The following is a 23454-nucleotide window of genomic DNA, read 5'->3' as shown; positions in this document are numbered from 1 at the left end:
ATCGTGGTAGCAGGGATGTTGCTAAATAATAGCAGACACTCTGAACTGTCAGGCCTTTATGGATGAGTGGCAGCATTTTAACTATATTTGTCTGTTCAGAGTTGCATATACAACATAGCTATTGAATTATCACTGTTGTCAAAGCAAAACTGTTCTTCAGAAGGAAAAAAATGTTGTTTATGTGTTTACTGAAGGAAGAATAATGTCACTGTATGTCACTGTATGTCATTCAGGTAAGAATGCAAGCTAATTACCTAATTATATATGAATTATACATGAAAATAAGAAAGAAAAATGCTAATGTAATTCCCATTGAGAACACAGACACACACACACACATTACATATATATATATATATATATATATATATATATATATATATATATATATATATATATATATATATATATATATATATACACACACAAAACTGTGAAAGCTCACTTTTACATACAATTCACTGCATTCCAACTGAAATAAACATCATAAGCAGTAAAACACGGTTCCTAAAATAAAGTAACCACAGACATGCAGATATGATGCTCAGTATACCTACACTACACATATGGTCAAATATCATATAGGATATGGTCGCATATTTTCTTATTCACAAGGGTGGCTCAATTTACCCCAAACCCAGAATCCTGAAGATAATCTAAATTTGATGTTCAGCTCCATACTCTCGAGCATCTGTGAAGTTAATCAATGAACTAAAACCTATGAGGGACAAGTCAGCTGCACCAAAAAACCACTTCCCCATTGCCAAGCTAGCTTTTCATCTTTATTTCTTAGGCTAGTTTCTTATTTTTCATCCCTCACCCCACAGGAAGTCTCCTCAGGCTGTGTATTGTGCCCTGCGCTGTGGCTCGCTCCCTGTCGAGGGCCCAATCTCACTATGCAGTGAGCAGATTTGTTTTCAAAGCCTCCCCCTGCTGGTTGCCTTTATGAGCGCCCCTTTAAAGGTGCTCAAAAGCACGGAAAAGTGCACTTATATGCATTCATTTGGAATGGGGAAGAGAAACTAGATTGGCTCTGTGTACAGAATCCCATTTACGCTGCATCGAGTTAATGAAGAGTTACGACATTTAAGACCTGTCTCGGTGGATTTCCCAGAGTTACTTGGCCACAGCAAAACATCTGCTTCCTGTATGGGAACTGGACTAATTCTGTTCCCTCACACACACATACACACACCCTTAGGCTTACCCTGCACTCTTAGGGCCCTTGCTTTCTTTTCACAAGGCCGTCCAATCATAATAAACTTTGGAAAGTCCTCTAATGAGATTCGGGGCAGCCCTGGAGATCTGCCTCCTAGTGCATGCCTGAGCACCTACATTGTGTTTTTCAACACCGGGAACAACAAAGAGAACATTGCACATCCAGAAGAGATCTCTTTCGCTCAGAAAGGACAGGCTTTAACTACGGAGCACCCTGTGGGTCAAGCCTCAAGAAAGCCAGAGACACTGTTGTGTATGCATTAATCAATACTACTCGCCAAAAAAGAGGTGAACTTGTTCATTGTGTGATGTGCATTAATAATGTTTTTCCTGATAAAGACAAGCCAGATTATTGTTCATTTATTGTTTTATAATATATTAATTCTATAAAAGGTATGTTTAATGTACATTTATGATCAGGTGCATGAAATAATGCTTTATATAGCATTAATCTAGGAGTTGTACAAAGTTTTGCTTATAGGTTTTGCTTCAGAATTTTCATTAATATGGAAGTTTCTATCCACTATGGGATTTGCAAATTGTATTATTATTATTATTATTTTAAAGGTAATTACAACTTTTATATTTTTGTTCTTGAAGTTCTGAAAAAAAAGCTGATTTATGAGTTGCAATTACTTTTTTATTTTCAATTCTCTGTCAATAAAATGCCAGGTATACAAGATATAGTCAAAATGATGAGATATCAACTCAGAATTGCAAAATATGGTCAGAGCTGTGAGATATATTCTCACGATTGTGAGACATAAACTCAGAATTGCAAGATGCAGTCAGAATTATGATATATCAACTCAAAATTGCAAGATATAAAGTCAGAATTGCAAAATATGGTCAGAACTGTGAGATATAGTCAAAATTATGATACATCAACCAAAATTGCAAGTTATAAACTCAGAGTTGTGAGATATAGTCAGAATCGCGATATATAAAGTCAGAATTAAAATATAAACTCATTATTGTGAGATATAGTCATAATTATTAGATATAAACCCAGAATTGTGAGATATAAACTTTATAGTTTATATCTCACAAATCTTTCTTTTTTAATTATTCTTTTTTTTTCAGATTTGCATGAAATAAAGTCCAAACTGTGTGATTTAAAGTCTCTTTTTAATTATTATTTTTATTCCATGGCAGTGTCCTTACATTTGATATCAAATCAGTGCCAAATGATTTTTTTCTTTTACTTTCTTTTTTTTCACAGAAATGTCAACCAAAATCAACAACAATCTAACAAATGCACAACAGGCAGAATGGCCAAACTGACAATGATGTTGAATGCAGTGAAGGCATAAACAACAGCAGAAGTGTAAGTTACAGACTAGTTGTGTTTGGTTACAGTGTTTTTTTTTAATTCATTTCTATGGTTTCTTGTTCTATTCCCCACAAACCATGTTTATCTTCGCCGAAAGTGAACCCTTCTTTAAAAAGTTTGGACTGCATGAAAATAAATTATATTCAAAGCTTTGTTTGTTTCGTGTCCCATTGTGATCTTTTTCATTGTCCACTCTGGTTTTGTTGCCCACTCTGGTTTTGTTGCAATATTAAATTGCTCTTTGACTTGCTCTGAAACAGCATAAAAAATGACCGTCCCCACCCCCGCCGCTCCTGCCCCCCTCAGCATGATGAATCCAAACCAGGCCTACATTATCCAGGCCTGTCCTCCAGGCCTGTTGTTTATTCCTTTTTGAAGGCTCTTGACAAATAATCAAGATATCTGTCTGATTTGCAACTCCTGAGGGGCGACTGGGGGATGATGTCAACACTCTGGACGAAAGTCTGCAGTTTCTTTGACCCTCCTATAGACATATGAGCTTCAGGGTTGATACTTGTTGAGATAATAAGGCTCATTTCCCACAGGCATATGGTTTGCTCCCAACATAGAGTTTCCTGTTACTTTTCATGAATGGCTTTTGTAAACCAAGCAAATGGTGAAAAGCATTTTTGAGTAATTAATTTTTATCATTCAAGTAAATTAAACTCCCAGATGAATATTTTGCATACAGTTAATGACGACAAATGACTCTTTTACATCAGTTATTTTTAGTGAAAAATCACACAGTGTCAAAAACACACAGTTCGACAACCAATGTAGTCGGATTCTAGAATGAACGATTCTTGTGATTCGTTTCTAAATCCTGAATGAATTAATCTTATGAATTTATTATTTTTAATCAATCGAACATACACAGTGTCACCAATGTAGTCTGAATCCCAAATTAATGATTCTTATGAGTTTGTTCTGATTCCCAGATGAATGGATATTGTGAGTTTTGTTTTGTTTTTGTTTTGTGATTCAAAAACATAAGGTACAACCAATAGTCCGATTCCAATCCAAATGACTCTTTTAAGTCTGTTCTTTTTAGTGAATAAAAAACATACTGATGTAGTCTGATTCCCAAACAAATGACTCTTATGAGTTGGTTGATACTCGAATATTGTAAGTCAGTTCTTTTCAGTGCTTGAAGTGGGCCAGTACGCACCCACAGATGCATGATGGGACATTTATATGAATTTTGTACGAAATAATGTAATGTGAGGATGTTTGGTCGCTGTCCTTTTTCACTATAGGTTACTGTTATCCTTTCAACCAAATTGTGTGAGGTGCAAAAGCATGTCAGGAGAAGTTTAATATTAATTAATTACTCATTTGTATCAGTAAATCATAATGAAAACAATACCTTAAAAATGAAAGGAAGTGGGTTTTTGCGATTATTAAAGTAAATCGATAAACTTCAGGAAGGATCAGTGCTAATGCAGAGAAAACATGGCCGATTTCATTAGAGATTGTGGAGAGAATAGTGACTCATTCCATTAGTCAGAACATTATTCTTTTCATTGTATATTTGGCTTAAAAGCAAGAATGCTTTGTAATGGATGCTGGCTGGCTGAGTAGTAAGAAGTTTAACAATTCTGAATGTATCCAGTCTGGACAAGGCTGGAGGTTTAGTGTTCTTTGGCATCTCTCTGTGGTCCAGTATGGTATTGCAACATGACTTGTGTATATTTTGAAAACGTTTACAGACAGGCAGACTATAAAGCTTCCACTTTAAGCACTAGTTATTTTTAATGAATCAAATGTAGTCCGATTTTTGAGCTTATGATTCTAATAAGTTGGTTCTTCTTTAGTAAATCAAAATCATACAGCACTACCAAAGTAGTCCGATTTCATAACGATTGACTCTTCTAAGATGGTTCTGATTCCCGAGTGGATGAACATTATAAGTTGGTTCTTTTTAGTGATTCAGAAACATAACACACTACCAGTAGATTATGAATTCTCAAACAAATGACTCTTATGAGTAGCCTCAGTTCTCTTTAGTAAATCAAACTCTTTTTAAACATACCTTTTCTGTTTTAAATGTATATGACTGCACATTTATTGGCAAAAGTGCATAAAGTTCAGTCCACTGTGTTATCATCTGTCATGCGTGTGTGTACAGATTGTGGGGAGAGTTTCCTACAATAGATGAAATAAGAAGTCTCCTTTACAATTTTCCAGCTCTGATCTCCAGCTGGGACTCATTACAAACACAGTGCTAATTCATCCCAGTGCCCAAAGTTTGACACTAGTTGGGCATGCCCAGCAGGTACTGCGCTGGGATCAGAGGTCCTGACCCGTCCTTTGCCCTCTGAGAGACCCCCTTGCCTCGATGCTCTTCGCAACAGCAATCCTGTTGATTCAATTAGAACCAGAGGAACGTAGCGAGACCCTGGACAAAAGGTTCCGCGCAATGCGGACCGTTCATGGAAGAGCCAGCGAAGCAAAAGGACCGTCCATCACTGCACAAATGCACAAATGTTCCATCACCATGGAGAAGCCAAATGGGATGACGGGGGAGAAGAAGTGGGGGGCATATGGGGTGGAGATGGACAAAGGGGACATTCTTTTATTTTGTTATTATTATTTTTATCTTAAGAAGAGATCCTATGGGCTAGTTGCATATCTCCGCCATCTTGGATTTCCGGTCTTGCGAGTGAGTGCTTTGATACTTCCGGTTGTGCTAAACGCCAGTGCAGAGAACCGGAGAAATCCAAATATTACCTTCTATATATGTTTACAGGATTTATAATATCACTTCAAATGCAAATAAGATATACACTGCTATTATTACTATACTATAAATGTTAACTTAGCCAGTGTATCTGAAACTTTCCTATGTCTGGGTCCGGTGACTGAATTAAATACACTAATGTTCCCTATGTTCACGAAATGAAAATTGAACTCATGGTGTGTACACACAGATGTATAATTTATTTTTACCTTACCAATTATGTAAATGTAAAAATAACTTATTTCTCGAAAATGTTTGTATTACATTGATTATTATTAATGAAATATTCACCTTGTGAGACGTGGGCTCTGATTTATCATCACATTTCTCAATTGTGCACATTAGTTTGTTTCATCATCATTTTCACAACATATTTTATTATTTTACATGGTTATCTTTGCATCAAACATTTTTTAAATGAAAAAAAAACGGGCTGTAAAATAATACAACTAATACATGACTAATTTTAATATTTGTTTTATATGAAGAATTCGCAACAAAATACATGCGCTGCTTATAGACAAAATTATTTATGCTGCAGATATTTCACAAAACAGATAAACATTGATAAAAAAACACATGAATGCAAACCGCGATCTTTTAATTAATGCAAACCTCCCATAATAGCATAACGTTAAATTGTACACATATTTTTATCTATCCATAATATTGCTTTCTTCAGAAAAAAAAAATCTAATCTGAATTAAGAGAGAAATATGCACAGATAAAGCATTGTTTATAAGTGAAAACAGTCCAGAATTGCTCCAAAAACAGTAAATTGCCATGTGAGAGGACAACATGATATGGTCTTTTACACTGAAATGTGATCATGGTTAAAGATTTTAGAAGGAAGGGATGCTTTAAAGTTAAGATGTCTTAATGTCATTTTTTATTACAAATGTGCAACTTTTCACTTAACAATGCATTAATTGATAGACTGGAGTCATGTGGATTACTTTTGGATCATTTTGAAGGTTTTTTTTTTTTTAGCTGTTTGGACTTTCATTCTGACGGCACCCATTCACTGCAGAGGATCCAGTGATGAGCAAGTGTTGTAATGCTTAATTTCTCCAAATCTGTTTTGATGTGGAAACAAACTCATCTACATCTTAGATGGCTTGACGTAAGCACGTTTAGTAAAATATAATTTTTGGGTGAATTATTCCTTTAATAGACAGTTTATAACATGTTCTTCATTACATTTAATAACGAAGCTAAATCAGTGCAAGACATACAACAGTACAACACACTGGGCAGACTGTACATCTATGAATCAAAAGATTTAGATGTCCATTACACCGAATTTTGATTACTGTATGAATCCTATTAAATCTGAACCAATACATTAAACATTAAACATTCCACCTCAAACCTTGTACATAACGAACTCAGGCACACACAGACTTCAGGTAGCACCATCTTTCCTGCCCCCAAAACAACTCTCAAATCCTCTTGATATCCCTCTATGCTCTCCGTCCCCCTCTTTTAATCAAGCCGAGGAATTACCAGGGGAAGTGATTAGGTACAGGTCTTTAGATTTGTCTTTTTCTTTTTAAAAGCGTAATCCTTTCAGCATAGTAAAAAGAAAGACTCCACAGATATCCCGGCATTGTGGCCCACTTTCTCTCTCTTTTACAAAGAGACTGCTGCCTGGTTCGCTTTTGAAATAAGAGTGGCAAATTAAAAGTTATTGTTTGCCACTTTTAAAAGCACCCCCCCCCCCCCCCCCCCCAACCGCAGGCCCAGGTCTGGGATTTGTCCTGCTGAACATCTTGCCAATTATGTAGAAGATAAAAGGGGGAAGGCTGTTACCCATTTTTCTTGTCAATCAAGATGTTAAACAGTGCTCTGATGGCCTAACTTCATGACTCTATATAAAGATGCTCAGTTGGTCTAAGTATCACTACATGGAGGTGCATTTGAAGTGAACAATAAATAATTGGAACATGCACTCTGGCAAAACTTTGGACACATTTAAATGCATTTATTTAATTTAATTGTATTTTATATGATCATTCATTTTAGTAAAATACAGCTACACAGGTGCCTTTGAACTGCACAATAAACATAATATATATATATATATACACACAGTTTGGATACATTTGAATGTGTAGGTGGACATGTTTTTATGAATATGAATATATGTGTTCCAATGTGAATAACTATTTTAATTTAGTTCTATACAATATTTAAAATGTTATTTTAACATTATTTAAATATTATTTTTAACATTATTTAAATGTTTTAAATATGTATATGTATTATTTTTTTTTCAAAGACAATAAGTGCTTAATTTGTACACAGTGTACACAATGTTTCTTTTATTTTATTATTTGTTTTGTTAATTCCAGAATAAGTAATTTCAATGTGAATAACTATTTTATTTCATTTCTACAAAATATTTAAAATGTTTTTTTTTTTTTTACATTATTTACATTTTGCAAATATTTAAATATATTCTTTTTTTATATTTTTTACAGGCAAGTGTGTACAATATGTTTATTTTATTTTATTTATTTATGTTTTTTTTTTTTCTCAGCATTGGAATTCTAATATCCTCACAATTTGAAAAACCTTTTAAATTTTAGAGTAAATTTAGTTTTCTACATAATTTTTGGTTTCTACATAATTTCCTAAGTGTTATTTCAGAGGTTTGATCCTAAACTATTATTTAAAATATCATCAACAACAACTAATAATAATAAAAAAGAGAAGATCCATCCAAACTTTTAACTGGTTGTTTATACCATATGTAAATCTATGGCTGATCTTACACTGCTCCTCAATTCCAGCACAGTACACTAAACAGCGTTTAATGAGCTTGCTTGTGAAGGCATCACAATTAAAGCAGAGGAGTGTTATCCTGGGATTTTGTGTTCCTCCGTCTGTATTGATGGAGCAGCTGCGGCTCCAGTTTCCATAGTTCTATTAATCCCCCGCAGCACTTGAGGAGCACAGACGAGGAGAAACGAAGGAGGGACACAAATACACGGGATGCAGAGAGGAGAGGCTGGGCTGTATTGTCTCTGTGCAGTTTATCATCTATATGCCCCTCTGTGAGATATTAATACAAGTCAGCCAAAGAAATGAATAACAGCTATTTCAGCAGGCATTTCAAAGCAGTTTCACATGCATCTGGCAGATGTGTTCATCGCTAACATGCAGGGGAATCTGTCTTCCATGAGACAATAACAGTACAAACACCCTTAAAACATAAGACCAAGCGCTTTATTCCATTCATTCATTTATGCATGTGAAAGAATGAATGAATGAAAGATAATAAATAAATAAATTATTTATTATATATTATCTTATATATCATATTTTTTACAGTATTATTTGAGATAATATTGTATGTAGACAATATATATAGCTTTATAACAATTATTTTTAATTACGCTATAATAATAATTATAATAACACATTCACTCATCCTGTTTTTCAATATAGTATCTTTTATTGTTTTAATATGTTTTATATTTTTTTTGCCAAGCAGTTTAATAAAACACTCTCTTCACTGTAATGCAATATTAAAAGTCATCCTGTATTTCATTAGTTTTTTAAAACATATATTTTATTTTATAACTATTTTTTGTAAATAATAATAATAATAATAAAAACATGAACTGTTGTACAGTATTAAAAGTCACCATTTGTTTCCACATTACAGAATTGAACTTTAGGATTTCAACTATTTTATGGGCAACATTTAAGTAATGATTATTTTTGGGAGAAAATGGGCTTAATTATCATGAAAATAATGTAAAACAATGCAAAATATCTTAATTGTCTCAAATATGCATTTTCTTAATGCAAAATACAAGATCAATTACAGTTTCATTTATATCTTAATCATTTATTAATTGTAAAATCAACACTCAACCACACCTGAAAATTAGTTGTGGTGCCAAAATCAGCTATTTGTTTATTAAAGTTCTGAAAGAGATGGCATTAATACACTGACAAAATTATATAGAAATTTCAGTCTTTTCACTCTTCAACTTTTAGCACACTGAATTAAACATGAAATTTGAAGTAGAAAAACTGAAGTTATTCTGTAAAACATACTCCAATAATCTTTGTTTTTATTTTTTAAAAACAGTGTAGCCTAAAAAACACAAAATATAATGCAGCGGCATTGCAAAAGGCAAGTCTGGTCTAAAAGGCCAACAGAGTGCCTGCTGGGCCAAAAGCTAGGCGAACGGGGAGAAAGTGAAGAGAAATGTGGACGTGTAGGATGTTTTCTTAAATGCTCTTTGAGACAGCTGGCCATTTCTTTACCTCCACCGGCAGCAAAGAAAAACTCCTGCACAAAAGACAGCTCATGAATGGCCTCTCACCAGGGAAGCCTTGCTAAACTTCTTAATGTGGGCCTTCCATTTAAGCCTGACACTTTTTGTTTGTTTCTTCTAGCGCCATGAAGCAGGCTTTTGGGACGTATAATCGAGAGGAGAAGAGCGCATGACCTTACACACTACATCTGACAGCAAACGAGAGAAAAATGCAAACAAGCTACAAAATAACAGTCTGCCATTTATAAACAGAAAAAGGGCATTAGCTGTGTTTTGTGTTGCTGACATATTGACATATGCAATAATTATGCAACATAATTAACGCAACAAAGCATGTTTTATCTTTGATGATTCAGCATCATGTGAAGAATGTAAATGTGTGCAATCTAGATTCTTTGTTTTAATGGTGAATTCACTTTTAATGTGTGATTTCCAATCACTGTATAGAGATGTGTTCTATCAAATAAGTATATAGGATATTTAAACTTTACATACATCATTATAAACTGTGCTAAGATTATAAGAAATGTTTTTCTAACACAATATTAGTTCTGGTAAGGTTTGCGTGATTGCCGCGAAAAAAAAACAAAAAAAAAACAGTACATTTACATATATATAAACCTGCAATTTGAGTATTTACGTGTATTTTAAAAGATCATTTTAAACTGCATTTTAAAGTACGCTGAAGTTAAATAATTAATGATATATATATATACATACACACACACACTGACCAAAATTATAGATGCAACACTTTTGTTTTTGCCCTCATTTTCATGAGCTGAACTCAAAGATCTAAGATTTTTTCTATGTACACAAAAAGCCTATTTCTCTCAAATATTGTTCACAAATCTGTCTAAATCTGTGTTAGTGAGCACTTCTCCTTTGCCGCAAAAATCCATTCACCTCACAGGTGTGGCATATCAAGATGCTGATTAGACGGCATGATTACTGCACAGGTGTCCCTTAGGCTGGCCATAATAAAAGGCCACTCTAAAATGTGCAGTTGTGTGTGTGTGTGTGTGTGTGTGTGTGTGTGTGCTGCATTTGTGGACAGAAACATCAATCACTTTCGGAAAACAAAGTTTCCATAACTTTTCGAGTAGTGCTAAGTAACAAAATACAAATAACACATTATGTCAGATATATGTATGTACTTTCATTGTTATATTGCATTTATTGCATTGGTAGCACAAATTAATGTATTACAAATATATATTTATTTTGAATGATGATACATTCATCCAGAATTATGCAGTCAACAACAAACCATCACATTCACAGAAAACTCTACCTGCTATTAAAACAAAGCTTGAGTACCTAACTAGACTAACGTACCAGCTGTAAAGAGTTTTCAGACTAACTTAAGGGCTAGAAGATTGTACAAGATCAGTGAAATTAAAGTTTTATGATAAAGTATTATTTTTTGAGCTTTTACGCTAGATGTCATGAATCTAACTGACAAAGGTTGCCCTCCTCTGGTGAAATGAAGAATGTTTTTTTTTTCTTGAAATGTTGACTAGTTAAAACATTTTTAAACAACGACAACAAAACCTGTTTTTTGTTTTTTTCAGAATCCATACATTTTCTCCATATGATTATATATATATGTATATTATTTGTGTGTGTGTGTGTGTGTGTGTGTGTGTGTTTTCAAACAATAAATTGTCAACACTAAATTATGGCTTTAGTTAATTGGGTTGAGATAACTACTGATATTAACTGTCCCAAATATACATACATAATTCACTTTTACAATAAAGCTGTAGAAAAGAATGCAGCTTACATTTGAACATCTAACATTTTAAATGTCTTACCCAGCCGAAAGAGTATACAAAAAGTGGACAAAAACATGATAAATGAAGTTAAAAGTTTACGAAATGTCATATTTATGAAAATATGTTTCCATGATTATCTGTGACAGCGATTAAGTCGGTAATTAGTGGAGCTGAGGTAGAATACCACATTCAGAATATTTCCAAACAGGTCAAGATTTTGAATTTATGTGCTATGGAGAAAAAAATATAATAATAATAATAAAGATCATGGGATCTGTTTCGCAGAAATGCTTGGAACTGCAAACAGTATTATGCAAAATAGAATGTTGTAAACATTTAGAATCTAGGTGCATGTAATTCACATTCACAATGTTTTAATTGAAGAAATATTGCTGTTCAGAGCTCATTTAGTCCATCCTAGAGTTTCTGAATTACAACTTGGAATTTGCCTATAAACAGAAATACAAAAGACAATGAAGACATAGATAACAGTGTCAAATTATACTTTAACTGTGTGTATATGCTTGCTATTAAAGCTTGAAATATTTTAACATCATGTAGCCAAAAAAAATAAATAAATGTATATAAATGATGACTAATTTTGTTGCATACTTATATATATCTTTCATTCATTAAATTAATTTATTTATTTAAAAATATTTACTTAAAAATAAAAAATAAATGAATTCACTCATATATTTAGTTAAGAGGAGTTAAATACTGATTTGTAGTTTGGCATAAACTTACATGATGGCATTAAAGAAACCTCTGCAGTGACGACGCTCTCCAAGCCCAGGTTTGATAGAGCTCCTCGAATCAACCCACAGGAAAAGGCCAAGTACTGCAAAGATCCAATATATTTAGATACATTAATGTTTCATTTATCGTGGTATACAATAATGTAGACAAAATTAAAGCTCAAGAGTATGATTTAACATGAATGCGCTTAAACAGACAATGGACATTCTTACTTTAGGTGCTTCTTCAAGATATTGCTTTCCACTGGAAAACTGAGTTAGGAGTGCAAATTTATTATCCTGTAAGACGTATGTGCCCTAGAGCGAAGCCAGAGAGAAGAAATAACAGTAACGCCGAATTCTACAATGTGTTGTCACATACTAAATACATAATTGAGCTTTCAAACCTGATGGTTGGTCCTCAAGTTGTCGATTTGTTTTCTGAAGATCGTGCTCCAAAAATCTTTACACAGGAACTTCATTACGTCCAAGTCATCTTTGAATGTGGGGCAGTCTTTTGTAAATCTTTTCAGAAACATATGCAAAATTAGGCATTCACTAGGTTCATAAACAATGGGGAAAAAAGCATGTATAACTGTGTATACCTTTCAATCAGTCCTTGTCCAACTCTGAAGCCCATCAGCTCTAGTGTAGAGACACACGTCACTCTCTCCTTAAGAAAGCAAATCAGAACATGAAAATTTACAAAACGCTGTAAAAAAAACATATTTAAAGCAGGAAAAAAATCTGATGCATGCCATCTGGATGCTTGTAGATGGTACCTTATCAATGTCCTCCCGGGTCGCCTGCTCCTTGTACACGTGAGCAACAATCTCCATGTGGAGGAATTCAAACAGTACGTCATCTGCCATATCTGAAATAAAAGAACATCCATGGAAAGTTCCTCAGACACTCTTTTTTTTTTTTTTCATTAGTGAATATTTGTAAGTACTAAAACAGCCGGCAAATTTTAATATACAACCCAGGAAAGAGATTTTGACAACTTGTTGGATTATGTGTCACGTGGTGAGGTTTAATAGAGTAGCCTAAAACAGGGGTTTTCAAGTAATTGCTGTGGAATTTATGTAAAATTAAATTACCTTAAATTAATCAATGAGTATACTAAATTAATGAATACACGAATTAATTAATCAAATATACAAATCGCTGACATGCATTTTAATAACTAAATACATCTAAGAATACTATAACGTTGCGAATGTAACTCAACAGAAACGAAATGAATGTTACATTCATAATAGTCAATTTTCACAGTATAAACTGGGTCTTTATTAATTCAAAGAGAAATATCCTAGCGTTTTAGTTTCGTAAACATGTGGTAACTTTACAGAAGCTGTATAATGTAAAAAACGACAGCATACTGCGAAACGTCTTTTGCCATCGGGGCTTTATATTTAAAATACGTAACGTTGTGTGATTCGTAAGATTACAAACCATATAACGTTAAGTAATATCCGATTAATGTGAAAACAGCTGCTCAGCTAATGTTACAACATCTTCAGCGACAGAGCTGCTAATGTGCTCAGCTTGTTGTTAAATATGATTTGGTATAAGTATAAACACACATTTAAATTACTTACTCCTTGCAAGTATCTTCAGTCATGTAATAAAATACATATATAAAAAAGCAGATAACGTTACACAAAATCCGCCTTTAGTTCTGCTGTGTGTAGCACTGCTACTTCTAACCCATACTGCCACCTGCTGTTATGGAGGACAACGGCTTCATCTCATTTCCTCGCTGACCCAAACGACTTTACAGTTAATTTATTCGAGTCTATTGTGATAATATTTTACCATATTACCGTTTTATTGTATTTTTTTTTACTTTACTGTATTAATAAAAATTAATACAGACTTGGTTAGCATAGGATACTTGTCTAACTCGCATGACAATTTCAATACAACTTAAGAAGGACTTGCCTCTTTTTTTCCCCATTCCACTTGAGTATGTTTTTACCATAGACTGTATAGTTTTTTTACCCACACACTTTTGAAACAGTACCCATAGTTTAACGTCAAGGTAATTTCGTAGTACCCTGTCTGAACACTAGTATTATTAAAGGAATTAGTGGCTTTACAACTAACCCAACCCTGATTCAATTTGCATTTCAAAAATATGACGACATATATCAGTGAAATATTACTTTATGTTAAGAGTAAAGCAGTTGAAATTGATAAACTTATAAATTCATACTTAACCACATTAGTTTAGATTAGATGATGAAATTCATGACAATACACATTCATGTGTTAATCAGTCTTAACGTGTGTCCCAAACCTAACTGGAAGAAACTGATAGTTTTACACAACTTTAAGCTTACCAATAACCCACTTTTTTTTTTCTCAGATAATGCAAGATGATTACAGACATAAAGTTACCTTGGTCCGAACTGCATTTTTAAAACAGTCACTGTTGAGTTACTTACCATCTAAGATACACATCGAGTGTTAGTTCACAAACAAACCAAAGTAAATAAATAATAATTCTATTGTTCTATTTCTTAAAAGTGTTACTGATTAAAACATCAGAGCACTGAATACTTTCCTATGAAACTGAAAAATGCATTTCGATTGATGCTTCGGATCAGACAAGCTCCTGAAACATCTGCAGGACAAAACACTTTTGTTGTTCCTACTGAATGCATAACGTCCCAAATAGACAGCACTCAATCGTGCTTACACAGTCCATTCTGCACAACAGCGTTCTCGGTTGAGGTTGAAATCTCTAAAGAAGGTGGGCTGGAGGTCTTTTCTTTGCAACCCTGGAAGGTTTGAGGAGTCTCAGTGTCAATGCCCAATTCAGAAGGTGACCTCTTGTGAACTTCCAAGAGAGAGACCTTCCAAGGAGCAGCTGTTGATTTGCTTTTAGGCATGATGAACGTGGGATATGGCTCAAGAGTCTGCGTTTGAGCTTCATGTACGTTTGGACTAACTGAAGAGTCTGTGTCTCTGGTCTCAAGCTCGGGTTGGTGGTTCCTTGTGAAATTGGAGAGCTGCTCCAGGACCTGGATCTGGCGATCCATCATTCCTAGCATGCTGCAGTGGAAGGCTCTCTGCTCGGCCAGCTGTTCTCCAAGCCGGTGGTTCAGAATGGTTAGCTGCTGGAGGATGAGGCTGCTGGTCTCCTCAGAAGTTCCTGCTGGGACAAAACAAGAAGATCTGTGACTCCTGTGGTTCTTTAGTTTGTTGTGCCAGACAGAACTGAACCAGTGTGTCACCTGGGAAATCATTGTGGTTGCAGTCAATGGCGTCTCTTGAACTTTCTGTACCGTTGGGAGTGCACAGGGATGGTGGTTCGGTCTTCACTGCATAGAGGTATTCTCCTGACAAGCCCAGGGTCATAACTTCATCTGGTCCTACAGCCCAGCTTGGAGGCTCAGAACCAGCCACGTCATCTGGATTCAGACTCTGGTCAACATCAGGTTCAAGTTTAGAAGACATGCTCTCGGTCACACATTTAGGGATTAGGCCTTCAGGCCAAGGACCTGGAAGAGGAGATCAACAGGACAAGACATCATTTTGTACAGTGGTCACAATTACAATGGTCTTGAATAAACAGACATGTACACAGTTATAAGGAACAACTCTAATCTTGATACTAACAAATCTTGATGACATTGAACAAAAAAAAAAAGATTCTGGCCTTATTTGCTCACACTCACGTGGTTCCAAATCTGTATGACTTTACTTAGTGAAGATATTTGGGAATGTTGAGAGCTTTGGAGGCCATTGGCTTCCCACTTTTCTTAAGCATTTCTGAAAATATCTATCGTATATATTCCATACAAGAAATGATAAGTCATACAGGTTTGGAGCAATCTGCAGGGGAGTAAATGACAGATTTTTTTTTTTTTTTATAAAAGGAAAGTCTATCAAATGCACTTAAAACATGTCAATAATGCAAAGTAGTGGATAACATTAATATATTTTCTAAAGCAGTAATTCTCAAGTGGTGGATCACAGATTTTAAAGGGGTTTGTACAAAATTAGATTAAATAATGTTTATGAACTTATAATCAGGAGGAGAAAAAGATTCCCATATCTTTTTTTGGTTGGTGTCAAATGCTACATGTCAAGGTTAGCCAAATCAGACAGAAATTCTGTAAAATTCCACCATCTATAAAAACCTGGAATAAAACTTAATGACTATATAGGGTCATTCCGTGTCAACTGAACCAGACGACCCCGGCTCAAATTTTTGATTTTGCTAATATTTTTTTTTCGTGAAGAAATGTATAGTGATGAAGGCTGCTCATTCTGATAGAGCCTCTATCATTCTAAAAATGCAGAGCCATTCAAAATGGGTCTTCATTTTCAAGGCCCTAAATGGTTCGGTTCCAGAGATAGGCCTACTGGAATTTCAATACGGCTCCAGGAGTAAATCATTATATTGTACACATTTTCAGTGGTCAAAAGCCAAACCTAAGTAACTGCATAAATACTTCTATTTTATTAACGAGGAAGGTCTGAAGAACAAATAAAGTTGAATCTAGGGATGTATCTAATTTCCTTCTTTCAGAACTAGACAGGAACTTACCTGTTCTTCTTCTTCCAAAGGTTTAATGCGTATAACTCAGGAAGTATTAAAGATATCAAAATATGAGTTTAGATTCTAGTTCTTAGGCTACTCTTTTGGAATTTTCACTTTCAAGGCCCTACATTGTTCAGCCCCAGAGATATGGGGGTCTCAATGAGGCTACATATTCAGATTGTTGAATATTACCCATTTTCAGCGGTTGAAACACAAATGTTAGTGACTTCGATTACCGATAATACTTGTTTTGTTTAAAGAACTGAAGAATAAGTAATGTTGAAAACAGAAATGCATCTTATTTCCATCTCATTACAACAACTGCATGGAACATAGCTGTTAAAGTGTCATAAATATTAAGTTATTAAGTTATACATTTTTCTAAATATGATTTTAGATTCTGGTTCCTAAGACACTTTTCTTTTGCAATCTTCTTTGGAAGTCCATATGGTTTATCCCTAGAGATATTGAGATCTCGGTGCAGCTTCATGTACAAACTGTTGTATCCTACTAATTGTCAATGGTCAAAAACCAAATGTGGTTTTGTGTTTATAGTCAAATATGGAAATAATAAAAATGACTTCGGGTTTAGGAATGTAGTGTGACATGTCAGATTATGAACAACCAGGATTAATTGTTAACTTTAGGTAAGGTATGAACAGTGTGAAACATAAAATTAGATTACCCAGGATCCCATTTACCTGGTGCTTTAGAATTACCCAGTGTTTAAGGGATGGTTCCCCCTAAAATTGAAAATTCTGTTATTAATTACTCACCCTCGTGTCGTTCCATACCCGCGAAACCTTAATTGATCTTCGGAACACAAATTGAGATATGTTAGTAGATAGTACTCCCTTTCTGGGCCTTGATCGTGGTAGTACCCTTGCTGTCTCTGCAGGGTCAGAAAGCTCTCTGACTTAATATGTAATTATTTTACGCAATTTTAAATATCTTAATTTGTGTTCTGAAGATGAACAAAGGTCATATGGGTTTGGAATGACATGAGGGTGAATAATTAATGACAGAATGTTCATTTTTGGGTTAATTACCCCTTTAATTATTTTAAGTATGAGAGACCTTAAATGTTTGAGGTACTATCAGAGAATCTGATAAACATGTTCTTTAGCAGTAGATATTACTTATTTGGCTATGATTCACATTTTATAACAATAAAAAAAAAAGTGACTAACATTTGATTTTTGACCACTGAAAACCCCCATATCTCTGAGACTCGACATTGTAGGGCCTTGAAAATGAAGATGGCAAAAGAGTACTTTATTAAATAACTATAATCTAAAATCATATTTCAATATCTTTTATACTTACTGAGTTATAGCCATGGATACTTTGGAAAAAGAAGAACAGGTAAGTTCCTGTCTAGTTTCAACAATATTTGTTCTTCAGACCTTCCTCTTTAATAGGAAAAAAATATCATATTTATGCAAATTGACTTTTGCAAAGTGACATTTTTATGCAAAGTGACATTTGGTTTCTGACCAGTGAAAATGTGTATAATAATTTACTCCTTGAGCCATATGGAAATTCCAATATCTCAGGAACCGAAACACATAGTCTTAAAAATGAAGATGCCAAAATGAAAGTTTGTTAAGATACAATATCTACAATGGCATTAAGATATCATTAATACTTCTTGAGTTACAGGCATGCAAACTATAGAGAGAAAAAAAATGAGAAGTTCTCATTCCCCATTTTTGAATGGGAACCATTGGCACATAATGCAATCTCTGTGTAAAATAAATATTATGAGGCAAGTCATTTTAACCCCCAACCCATAATGTTTATCTTTTTTTCATTAAAAAAAGTGTATTTATATATATATATACAGTACAGACCAAAAGTTTGGAAACATTACTATTTTTTATGTTTTTGAAAGAGGTTTCTTCTGCTCATCAAGCCTGCATTTATTTGATCAAAAATACAGAAAAAAGTAATATTGTGATATATTATTACAATTTAAAATAATTTTTTTAAAATTTATCATACTTTAAATTATCATTTATTACTGTGATGCAAAGCTGAATTTTTAGGATCATTATCACATGATCCTTTAGAAATCATTCTAATATGATGATTCATTATCAAAGTTGGAAACAGTTCTGCTGCTTAATATTTTTTTAGAACATGATACTTTTTTAGGATACTTTGATGAATAAAAAGTAAAAAAAAAAAAAATGTTTTTAAACTATAAATATTTTTAAATAAAAGTATACACTACTGGTCAGTAATTCTGGGTCAGTAATTTTTTCTTTTCTTTTTTATTTAAAATAAAATCAATATTTTTATTCAGCGAGGATGTGTTAAATTGATAAAAAGTGATAGTAAAGAAAATATATTATTAGAATATATATTATTAGAATTTTTTTTTTTTTTTTTTGAATAAATGCAGTTCTTTTTAACCTTTTATTCATCAAATATATTAGACAGCAGAACTGTTTCCAACACTCATAATAAATCAATTCTGGCATTATTTATTCAACCAATCAGTTCAAAACCTATTTGGCTTGTTTTCTCTGTGCTCCCTAAAATAATATTTCAGAAGATTTGGGATAAAGTGCACAATATGGTATGGACCACTTTTTTGATGTTTTCATTGAGCCTAACAACATCTGTCCGTACATTCAACTTCCCATTCTAATCTCTTATTTTCTGTTCCACAAAGGAAAGTCAGTCAGACAGGTTTGGAATGAGGGTGAATAAATGGCCAAATAACTTTTTTAAAGTCATGCAAAAAAGGCAATGAGAAGCAGTACTGTCTGCATGGTCATCAAGGTCTGCGAGTGACTGTCCAAGCAGGGCGTGAGCATCTGTGAGGTCGTCATCCCTGCCTCCCACCTTCGGTCTGCGCACCAACATGTGATCCAGCATATGAAAGTAACGGAAAGACTCGACGGCAGAGAGGCGAGCGGCTGGACTTCTGTAGCTGGCCAGTTTGATCTTACGGTACTTGTGTTTGAGGCTCTTCCAGCGATTTCGGATTTGGGTGACAGTGAAGTGGATGCCCCGCTTTGCCAGACACAGCCTGAGACGTCGGAAGAGGGATTCGTTGCGCTGCCGCTTCTTATCCAGCTCGTGTACCAGACCCATCTGCTCTATGAGGGCCAGCATGGCAAATGTGTCCGGTTCAGTCCACCACTTGTTGGGCTTCTTCTCGTTGAGGTTCATGGTCTCCTCCCTGTTTGAGGCCCCTAAACATGCAACCCACTTCAGAAAGAAGGTAGATTAAAGAAATCATTCACATAATCTTACTCTTATTACAAAATTATATATATATATAAATTACAACAGAGAAAATCTAGTATTCAAAATCAAATTTAAACCTGGAAATAACTAAGTATTTTTTTTGCATTATTTAAAACAAGTAATATTATGATGTTGAATTATTTTTTTATGATGTACAATATTTCAGATTTTGCACTATTAGGGGCCATTTACTCTGAAAATATTTTTGCATTGGACTGCTTTTCCATAGTTTCTCTATATACACATTTGCATGTATGACTGTTTTGAATGCACTAGTTTCGTGTTCTCAAGTTAATCATAATTTTACTGCCTATTTCTTGCGTTTTTTAACATAAAAAATGCCATTTGTGTAATCAGCCCATTATTGGATCAAATTATTGATAATGCCATGTGAAAGATTAAAATGAAAACATATTTTCTTTTGTGTGAAATGGGAATATAACAGCTTAGTGAGGGGAAAGGATTACAAGCCCATGAAGAACGACATAATTGATTTGAAAGCATTAGTGAAAAAAATATATATACATATATAGATTTATTTAAAGGTATTGATTATGTCTATAACAATATATTTTAAGTGTTTTGCAAAATATGCATATAAATACAAAAATTTAAGCATTTAAAAAGTGTAGCGTGACTGACTTAATGTAATATGTGGTGATTCTTGGGAGAGGCTGTTCCCTGCAACCTCTTTAGGCGCGATTTCACAGTTGTGAATAAGTTGAAATAATGTGAACAGGTGACTTCAGCAAAAGCAATGTTTAACAACCACTGAGCTCAAGACAGGTCTAGGTTTATAAATTATCATTAGAAATAAACAAACAAATAAATAAATAAATAAATAAATTTCCCTATGTAGAAAATGTATTCGTTTTTACTTCTGGACCCAGGTGTTTCATTATTGTCCCACCCGCCCTCACCAGAGCACACCTCATCAGAAGAGATGTTGCTGAGATGTAATGATTTCTGATTAAATATTATGTACATTAATAATAACGATAATAAAAATTCAGACTCTGGCAAAATATCAGTGCTGGTATTGCTAGATCTCAGTACTGCGTTTGACACTGTCGATCATAACATACTACTAGAGAGGCTGGAAAACTGGGTCGGGCTTTCTGGGATGGTACTCAAATGGTTCAGGTCATACTTAGAAGGGAGAGGCTATTATGTGAGTATAGGAGAGCATAAGTCTAAGTGGACGTCCATGACATGTGGAGTGCCAAAAGGGTCAATTCTTGCACCGCTCTTGTTTAACCTGTATATGCTCCCACTAAGTCAAATAATGAGAAAGACCCAGATTTACCTAGCCTTATCTCCAAATAACTACAGCCCCATTGATTCCCTCTGCCAATGTATGTGCCAGAACTTTCTTCAGTTAAACAAGGAAAAAACTGAAGTTATTGCATTTGGAAACAAAGATGAAGTTTGCAAGGTGAATGCATACCTTGACTCTAGGGGTCAAACAATTAAAAATCAAGTCAGGAATCTTGGTGTGATTCTGGAGACAGACCTTAGTTTCAGTAGTCATGTCAAAGCAGTAACTAAATCAGCATACTATCATCTAAAAAACATTGCAAGAATTAGATGTTTTGTTTCCAGTCAAGACTTGGAGAAACTTGTTCATCACCAGCAGGGTGGACTATTGTAATGGGCTCCTCACCGGCCTTCCCAAAAAGACCATTAGACAGCTGCAGCTCATCCAGAACGCTGCTGCCAGGATTCTGACTAGAACCTGAAAATCTGAGCATATCACACCAGTCCTCAGGTCCTTACACTGGCTTCCAGTTACATTTAGGATTGATTTTAAAGTACTTTTACTCATCTATAAATCACTCAATGACCTAGGACCGAAATATATTGCAGATAAGTTCACTGAATATAAACCTAACAGACCACTCAGATCACTAGGATCGAGTCAGTTAGAAATACCAAGGTTTCTCACAAAATAAGGGGAGTCCACCTTTAGTTACTACGCCGCCCAAAGCTGGAATCAGCTTCCAGAAGAGATCAGATGTGCTAAAACACTAGTCACAATTAAATCTAGACTCAAAACCCATCTGTTTAGATGTGCATTTATTGAATGAGCACTGTGCGATGTCCGAACCGATTGCACTGTATTTTACATATTCCCTGTATTATATGTAAAATTGTTTTTTATTTTTAACTGTTTTAAATTCATTTTAAATAACTCAATTTTTAAATCATTTCCAAAGTTTTAAATTGCTTGTTTTTCTTTTTGTATTATTTTTCTTCGTGACTATTTTACTTTTATGTTAAGCACTTTGAATTACCATCGTGTATGAAATGTGCTATATAAATAAACTTGCCTTGCCTAATAATAATAATAATAATAATAAATGTACAAATCATTTAAAATAAACACTAATATTTCATTTAAAAATAAGAGTTGTCTATTTTTATTAAATGGTGACTTTAAAGATAACAACATTAATTTAGATATTAAAATGTAGCATTAAGATGGTTCTCAATCATAATATTTATATAGAAATAGCAGAGAGAAGCAATATTGATTAGTAATCTGAGACATTTGGTCCCCAGTGCAAATCATTATTTATTGTACATATGCATTAGGCCTAGTCATTATCATATCAAGTGACATAAAGGATAAACCATAACACCATAAGCATAAGGCACAGATAGTACAGATCAGTCTACACAGACCTGTTAAGTTGTAGGCCTCGTGCACATACTGTAGTGCAGCAGGGAATCATCGAAATCACCTCCGCATCGGCCGAAACAAGATAAATTCGCCAAATGACAAACGGCGTAGAAACATTTAAGACAGTTATTAATTGTGAAAGGTTTTGAAACAGTGTTTAGACACTGAGAACATCTGTTTACTTCATAGTGAGTCTTTTCCCTCTTGATCTCTCATAGAAATAAATCGAGCGGATAGAACGGCCATCAGCTTGAAACATGAAACCTAACATAGGCAGAGATTGACGGTCCGACTGATGTTTCCAATTGGTCAAAGGATGGGTGTAAAAGTATAATGACTCTCCACTTTGTATTTTAAATGTAACATAATTTGAGAACGACAAGTGTCGTTTTTCTAGTGTAAAAATTGGTTCTGAGTGTTACTGAAACTGAGAATAAAGACGGCGTTGTCACGTGATGAGTGTTAGTTTTCACTGCGCTGATGAAGCTGGACCAATGACAGTCGTTTGTATTTAATTGATAAGGATTTTTATAAACGCGGACTATTATTGCGGTTTTCTGTTTTTTTTTATCATGTTGAATTCTGAGGACTGAATATAATGTCATAATTATTCATTTAGGAGCACAAATGTCCACCGTAAAACAAAACAAGCCCTGGAATTCGGATGTGTGTCTATGATTCTGATTCTGCTTTCTGAGCCGTCAAGCGCCCCCTGGTGGAAGACAAAAATAACATTTGCTGCCAGGTGGTTCTTCTTCTACTTCCTGTTATATGGCCATTCATTACCGCCACCTACTGTATAACTTATTTACTTGCATGGGTGAGGTATCTGTTTATTTTTTTTATTATATATA

The 23454-nt window shown here is 34.3% G+C and overlaps 2 protein-coding genes across 7 annotated transcripts; both read right to left on the bottom strand.

Annotated features, from left to right (window-relative positions):
* Positions 1-11721: 11721 nt before the first annotated feature.
* LOC132108457 (trafficking protein particle complex subunit 6b-like) lies at positions 11722-13856 on the bottom strand. 2 transcript variants are annotated; one of them, XM_059515165.1, is made up of 7 exons: positions 13824-13856; positions 12884-12975; positions 12707-12774; positions 12509-12626; positions 12336-12419; positions 12112-12205; positions 11722-11813 (listed from the first exon to the last, which is right to left on the bottom strand). In XM_059515165.1, exons 1-7 carry the CDS (start codon positions 13849-13851, stop codon positions 11782-11784), a joined length of 516 nt encoding a protein of 171 aa, XP_059371148.1. In that variant the 5' UTR covers positions 13852-13856; the 3' UTR covers positions 11722-11781. The 2 variants fall into 2 exon arrangements, with proteins under 2 accessions (XP_059371148.1, XP_059371149.1); XM_059515166.1 differs by having other exon boundaries at positions 13703-13835.
* A 398-nt stretch (positions 13857-14254) lies between these two features.
* On the bottom strand, positions 14255-22852 carry LOC132108162 (uncharacterized). 5 transcript variants are annotated; one of them, XM_059514750.1, is made up of 4 exons: positions 22603-22852; positions 19428-19862; positions 15344-15610; positions 14255-15264 (listed from the first exon to the last, which is right to left on the bottom strand). In XM_059514750.1, exons 2-4 carry the CDS (start codon positions 19837-19839, stop codon positions 14792-14794), a joined length of 1152 nt encoding a protein of 383 aa, XP_059370733.1. In that variant the 5' UTR covers positions 19840-19862; positions 22603-22852; the 3' UTR covers positions 14255-14791. The 5 variants fall into 5 exon arrangements, with proteins under 5 accessions (XP_059370733.1, XP_059370736.1, XP_059370735.1 ...); XM_059514753.1 differs by having other exon boundaries at positions 14255-15261; positions 15395-15610; positions 19428-19878; positions 22603-22850; XM_059514752.1 differs by having other exon boundaries at positions 15395-15610; positions 19428-19878; positions 22603-22849.
* Positions 22853-23454: the final 602 nt, after the last annotated feature.

Source organism: Carassius carassius, chromosome 28 (genome assembly GCF_963082965.1).
Source record: "Carassius carassius chromosome 28, fCarCar2.1, whole genome shotgun sequence".
In the NCBI taxonomy this organism is placed as follows: domain Eukaryota; kingdom Metazoa; phylum Chordata; class Actinopteri; order Cypriniformes; family Cyprinidae; genus Carassius; species Carassius carassius.
Note: the sequence above shows the minus strand (reverse complement) of the source record. Positions and strands in the feature narration are given on the sequence as shown.